The 7122-nt window shown below is 31.6% G+C and overlaps 1 protein-coding gene across 1 annotated transcript; it reads left to right on the top strand.

Moving 5' to 3' along the window:
• Positions 1–3593: 3593 nt before the first annotated feature.
• LOC113706322 (probable LRR receptor-like serine/threonine-protein kinase At2g16250) lies at positions 3594–6057 on the top strand. The gene is made up of 4 exons (XM_027228203.2): positions 3594–4324; positions 4541–4651; positions 5361–5383; positions 5515–6057. Exons 1-4 carry the CDS (start codon positions 3732–3734, stop codon positions 5883–5885), a joined length of 1098 nt encoding a protein of 365 aa, XP_027084004.1. The 5' UTR covers positions 3594–3731; the 3' UTR covers positions 5886–6057.
• The last annotated feature ends 1065 nt before the right edge of the window (positions 6058–7122 follow it).

Genomic DNA, 7122 nt, shown 5'->3' with positions numbered 1-7122 from the left:
GTTTGATAAATTTTCATTTTAATGACGTGGAGTCTGGCCCCTTTTTTTCCCCTTTTCTGTCAAATAAGAGTAATACTCGTAATTTTTCCCAATTCAACATTTCAGATTTAAGAGATTATTACATGTCTATATGATTATAAAAAAATTAATTAAGATTTGACTAATAAATCTTCAATTTTTTTTTTGCATTAAACTGTCATGTACGTTTTTCTATGTATTTTTGTTAATTAAAAATTAATGACAGCAATCTCGAAGTTGGACATGTGATTGGTCGGCTTATTTGATCATGCTCATAGCAGTTTTTTTTTTTTAATTTATATTATTCATTCAATCTTAGTTTACTTGTACGTTAATGCAGTTGACTAATTTTTGTTGTAAGGCTAGTTTATTAAGACTCTTTCCGAAATTGAAATGTAGAGTGTTTTGCAAAAACTAGTTTTTCAAATACAATAAAAATTTGTAAAAAGTACTCTAAAAGGTAATATAAAAATTAGTTTAAATTTTTTTAAAATTTTAAAAATTATCTTAAAATATATTTTAGAAACTCTTCTACTCTTAAATATCTCAAAATATTTTCAAAAAATATCCCAAAATATACTCTAAAAACTCTGCTATAGTAAAATTTTTCAAAAACACCCCCAAAAACACCTAATTCAAACAGGTATTAAAAAATTGAGCGAGAAGATCAGTGGAAAAAAGGGTTGATGTTTGAATCTTATAAAGATTGTGCGATTTTGTAAAGTAGCACAGAAAGTCGGCACCAGGGGATGAGCAGGAGTTGATGCGGTTTAAACTGAAACATGTTGCTCCAAATGAGCGTTACAATAGACAACTATAGTTGAAAGTTCACCGCAACGGATCTTTTGTCCCACACCCTGTGCCATTTTCTGTCCCATTTTTTATTATATTGCTATTTCTCCTACATAAATATCATATTTTAGTTCTTTTTTGTTTCCTTAAGATTCAATAACTATTAATTGAGTAAAAAATAAAATTTAACAAACTCAAAAAATCAAAATGCATAAAAAAATGAGATTTTTTAATGAATTTTTTGCTATATTTTTTTAATTTTCAATTATATATTGCTTTTTTGAAATTGCTGTATTTATTTTTTACTCAATTAATAGTTATTGAATTTTAAGGAAACAAAAAAGAACTAAAATATGATATTTATGTAGGAGAAATAGCAATATAATAAAAAATGGGACAGAGAGTGGCACAGGATGTAGGACAGAAGATCCGTTGCGAAAATTCACCTTATTTGGATTGCCATTTTTTCACCAAAAAAAAAACGTTACGTCTTTCGTAAATATATTTTTTAATTATATTTTTATCTCACATATATCAAATCATTATAATTTATTATTTTTATAAAAACCAAAAAAAAATAGCGATCAGGACAGACTTGTACGCTAGAATGTAGCATGGCAAATACATGTCTTGGTTCACTTGATAAGAAGCTCATTCTAAACAGGTCTATTCATGGATGAGGATACATTGGCGGAAGTAGGGGCGGTAGCTTTTGCCTTTTGTGGGCAATGCCTGTCTCCATCCCAGGCCTTCCAAGCAGCCAGAAATGTCATACATACTCAAGGCTTCGTGAAAATCCTTCCACCGTGGTGAAGGGCAAGTCTCCGGTGGCCAGCCGATGGAAAGGATTAAAATGCCCAAGGAACCAAATAGACTAGTCAACCAATGAACCATTCAACCGAAATGATTTTTTTGAAGAACCGTCTGAGTCACAATTGCACTTGTCTGGTTGTCCCTTGCCCCAGCACACCAATTTTGACCGACAAATTAATCACTGGGTCTTGGTAAGAGTCCCTTAGATCTCTTCCGTGCATTACGCTTCGTTTGGGAGCGGAGGATTTGGACAGAAAAGAAGGGAAAGAAGAGAAAGTTAATTTTTCTTTGTCCGTTAATTTTTAGTAGGACAGAAAAGAAGGGAAATAGAAGGATTTAAGAGAATAAATAGTAGGCAAAATTTTTTCTTCAAAATTGGAGAGAAAGTTGGAGGAAGCTTATGAAAGTTTTTTAAAATACCTATTTTATCCTTAAAAATTTATTGAACAAATATTTAATGACTTTCATATCTAAAATTATTTCACTAATTCTCAAAACTCCCAAACAACATAATAATCTCTTCTCTTCTCTCGTAACTTAAGTTTTCCCTTCTTCTCTTTTTTCTATCCTAAACTCCCAAACTTAGCTAGATTGGGTGATTCAAACCCCGCTTCTTATTCTTAAAAAATAAAATAGTGCACTTGTTTGGTCTAATAGTTCATTCTGCAAGCTTTCTCCTCCTCCCATAGAGTAGGAATAAAAGTTAGTTAGATAATTATCATTGTCAACAAAAAAGAGAGAGAGAGAGAGACACACACACAAATTAACACTTGATATTTTATTCTTGTGCAGCAAAATACTCCCCGTTTCTTTTATCATCAAGATTTACATAAGGGTTTGTTAAGATATAGTATTATTTGAAATATTATTTGGAATAATTACTATAACACTTTTTGTGATGTGATGTATGTGAGATAAAAAGGTAATTGGGAATATAAAAAGGTAGGTTGAAAAATGTATTTATGATGCAAATGAAATATTATTTGAAATTGGGAAATATTATATGATGCAAGCGAAATATTATTTCTTCGTCATGTTAACTTTATCCTTTTTTTTTTGTTCATTTTAGCTTTCTCTTTTTTAGTTCGTTCCTTTTCCTTTTCTTCATTTTAAACCTTCCACCAAATTCCTTTACATAATTGATACTCATAGTCAAGTTACCAAAGATAAAACCTAAAAATCAGTATTAATTTTAATGAATATCCTATGTTTTTAATAAAATGTTGCTAATATATTGACATTTACAATTTTTTGACTTTAGATTATAGTCAATTACTCTCAAACTTTGACCTATGAATTTGAAATACTCGTGTGTTTTTATTAATGATAAATTCACTCTTAGGGTTTTCTAATGAGAGATTCTTCTCTCCTAAATTCTCCTAATGAAAGTTTCTTTTTTTCTATATTGTTCTAGTGAGAGTTTTATTCCCTCCTAGGTTTTATCTTATGATAGCATTTTTTTTTTAACTTGAACTAGTTTTAATTAGATTTGACTATAAGAAGACATGTATAGATGTATTGGGTTATAATGATTCATCTGGTTGACAGATATATAAGAACATCAATATTATCTTTATTCATATTGATTTCTTATATCTGTTATATTTATTGATTTCAGATCTATATGTATATGTATCATGTTTGTTTGATATATTTTCTGCCATTAGTGCAGATTTATTGAATGAAACAATCTGTTTTATGGAAAAATAATAAATTCACTACTGCAATTAAATATTAAGATTACTCAATTCTTTCAACGAAAGTTGGATTATTCCAAAATCATATAATTATTTTTTCAATCATAAAAATTATTTATGACACACTTGTAAAATCACAGGTCTATAACGGTTGAACCAGTGACCGTTACCCAATCAAAATTTCCGGTTTGAGGAACATTATTGGTTTCAAAACCCTGCCTCAGATTTTTTTTTCCAACTCATACCGAAATCAATTTCGTGATTTCCAACCAGCTTGTACAAAAGAAGTGGAGTACGTCACGAATCAACTTTCATAGCCAGACTGAAGTTTTACCAACCTATCAAAATGCAAGTACCACTAGTTTAATCAATCTTTGCACCAAACAAAATCTATTAGATTAATCAATCAAGATGTCCAGAATTTACGACAACTGGGAAAGGCTGGTCGGAGCTACACTGCTCAGGGAGGAGCTCCGGCTCATTGCTCAAAGAACTCCCAGCGATATTTCTTTAGCATCATCAATACCATCACCATCTCTATCACCATCGCCATCATCGCTGGCCAGGAGTTCATTTACATACGATGAAATTCTCCAAGCCACCAATAACTTCAGCAGCTCCAACTTGATCATGTATGCCCGCACAGGGGATCTGTTTTGGGGTGCTTTAGAAGCTGGAAGTCGGGTAGTAGTGAAGAAAGTTGACTTGTCGTTGATCAATAGAATTTCCTTCATGCAAGAACTGGAATTTTACAACAAGGTTTCTCATCCCAGATTTGTCCCTCTTTTGGGGCACTGCTTGGAGAATGACAATCACAAGTTTCTTGTTTACAAATACATGCCCCATATGGACTTGCACAGCTTTTGGTTCAGGAATGTTGTTCCATTTTACCGCGGTAAGAATTTAGATTGGTTGAAGTGGGAAACGAGATTGAAGATAGCAAGAGGAATTGCAGAGGGTCTGTGCTATTTACACCATAAATGTGATCCACCACTTGTTCATAGGTAGCCCATATTCGAATTTGGTTAGATTTATTTTTGTTCATTCATCTATTTATTTATTTATTGCATGTATAATATTAAAAAAAATCTCTTTACGACTTGTGTGGGAAGGTTAATCTTACATATGATTTTTTTTTTTTTTTTTTGGAAGGTTTTGAATAAATTGTGGTCTTCACTTGACATACTTCTCTTTTGGTTTTTTTTTTTTTTTGGGGGAAGAAACATCGATGCTAGTAGCATACTTCTTGATGATGATTTTGAAGTGCGGCTGGGGAGACTCCATGAGGTCTGTACTCAAGCGAAAGAGACGAATGGGAGTAGGTTTTCCAGGTACGTGTTTGATCAAGTATGCATTTGGCTAATTTTTGTGTGCTTTCCTTTTAGGATTTTTTTAAAAAGATTCTTCATAGACATTGATTAATATATTTTTCCACGCATGTTCCATTTTCAAGAAAGTACTAAGGAAATAATTTTTTTAAAATGATGTATGTTTTTTTTTATCTTTATTTCAAGTGTCATATTTTTGGAAATGCAAGATTAATTAGGAACAATAAGCAAATACAAGGAAGGGTAGATAAAATTAAATAGGAAAAGTATATAAATGAAGGAAGGGTAATAATTGTTAATATATGTATACATGGCAAATTATGTGAGTTTTAGATGTGCTAACGGATACCAAATGGAAAAATGGTGAATTCTTGTTTAAAGTAAAAAATTCAAAAATATATAGCTGAAAATTCGAAATTATTCAAAGCTACCCGTTTGCTGCCTTCCGAATTTCTAATTTCTTGTTTAAGGCAAATTCTTAAGTGCAGCAAAGAACTTCCTTTTTTTGGCATTGCCATAAACGAATGAGATATGAGGATTCATTGTCCAAAAGGGCAAAAAATCAACATGAACGGTGAATTTTTATTTATGTTACGACTACTAAACTGCTGATTGATTTTCAGCAGCATCCAAATCGGTACTATAGTATGTCTCCTATACATATACTGTAGCTTAGCTAAGTTTTGTGACATTCTCTCTTCATTTTGAACAGGGGTTTTGACAGAAGTATTTCTGGTACGCTGAATCTAGTTATAACTCTGCAGAATCTACATATAGCTTACATCAAGTTATTTTGAGCAGTCCTTTAATGTATAACTGTAAAACTTTCAAAATATGTTTGTCTAAAGCATGTCTTGAATGGCTAGGTACATCTGATGCAACGTGTGCCTATGATGTTTATCGCTTTGGAATGGTCTTGCTTGAGCTGGTCACAGGCAGGATGAAATATAGCCTTCCCAATTATCGTATGACAAAGGATAGCATGGCAAACACCTTGTCCAACGTTAGTTCGCAGGATAAGAAACGTATTCTAAACATCGTAGATGGGTCTTTAACCATAGATGAGGTTCTTTTGAAGGAAATCTGGGCTGTAGCTTTTGTTGCCAAGGCATGCCTGGATCCCAAGCCTTCTAAGCGGCCACAAATGTCATATGTACTCGAGGCTTTACACAATCCTTCAACCGTTGTAAATGGCTCGTGGAAAGGAAAAAGAATCGGATTGATCCAATTTAATTAGTAGGGATATTAATCTGATGATTATGAGATTGTTGGTCAGCATTAATCTCGATTCCAGAATTGAAACCTCGTTTCATTTTCTGGGCATGCATGAAAATACTTGTTCTTTCAATGGATAATTGTAAGATCTTGTGCGTTACATGAAATGAAGCTGTCTTTGGCTGGTGAGTAAATAGTATTAGCAATTGGTAGTGTGGGAATAGTTTGTGAATGAAACAGAAATGAAACTTGTTAGAGATCTGTTGGAAGTCAAAAGTTTCTGAAACATTTTTCGCATTTTCTATCTATTGAAGGGGCTTAACAGTGCTTTTCAATGTCCATAAATATGTGAAAAAAGTGGTTGAATACCTTATGACCCTTGGGTTTTATTTTCACTATAAAAATGACAGGTGTCTAACACATAAACTAATTAGAACATTGATCCTTTCTTTATAAGAGAAATCTTAACATTCGTTATCAAGTTTCTCCAAAATCTTGTTATATCTTAAAGGTAATTTACCATAACCTTATAGCAAATACTATGTATAGTGGAGGCAAACAACACCTTAAGAACAGTATTAAACACGCCTCTAAATCATCATCTTTAACCCCACTTTCTAAGAAAGATTTGTGTAATACAAATTTCTGCACTCTTGTGTGCTTGTATATCAATTACACCAACAGGTAGAACTGATTATGGAGTCGTTCTTAGTTGATTATTTTATTGATTATGGATTTTGATTTTGAATAATCAATTTTTAATGTTCCCATTTATTTTCATATTCAGCTTATAAATTTTTTAATAATTAAAAAAGGTAAAATTCATAATCAACTAAAGAGTAGCTTTTACTAATTGTAGTTATTTCTTACAAATATTTGCTTCACTTCACCTAATCAAACTTTACCCTAAAGGCCCCTCACTATTAAAAAATAGCACACTCAAACTAGTCCTTGCTATTTTAAACAAACGTAATTCCTAAAGTATTCAAATTTAGCCAAACTGGTTCTAAATATTTTGGCCTGAACAACTATAGCTCTGTTTGGATTTTTCATTTTTTGTAAAATAAGTTTTTCATATATGATGTTACAATAATATACAAACAAAAATAACTCTAAAAACACTACATCCATATAATATATTAAAAACAACTCCAAATATACAAAACAAAATTGAAAAAAAATCTACAAACCAAAATGAACATATCAACGAAAAGAAAATACAACTAAGAGAAAATGAAGCTACATTGATGCAACTTAAG

This window comes from Coffea arabica, chromosome 8c (assembly GCF_036785885.1).
Source record: "Coffea arabica cultivar ET-39 chromosome 8c, Coffea Arabica ET-39 HiFi, whole genome shotgun sequence".
Lineage (NCBI taxonomy): Eukaryota > Viridiplantae > Streptophyta > Magnoliopsida > Gentianales > Rubiaceae > Coffea > Coffea arabica.
This window is presented reverse-complemented; position numbering and strand designations above follow the sequence as displayed.

What these genes read in the sequence shown, in the direction of transcription:
- LOC113706322 (XM_027228203.2), top strand. Translation starts at nt 3,732, where the DNA reads ATGTCCAGAATTTACGACAACTGGGAAAGGCTGGTCGGAGCTACACTG. An exon ending in GATCCACCACTTGTTCATAG is followed by an intron (nt 4,325 to 4,540) that starts GTAGCCCATATT and finishes TTTTGGGGGAAG; the next exon opens with AAACATCGATGCTAGTAGCA. An exon ending in AATGGGAGTAGGTTTTCCAG is followed by an intron (nt 4,652 to 5,360) that starts GTACGTGTTTGA and finishes CATTTTGAACAG; the next exon opens with GGGTTTTGACAGAAGTATTT.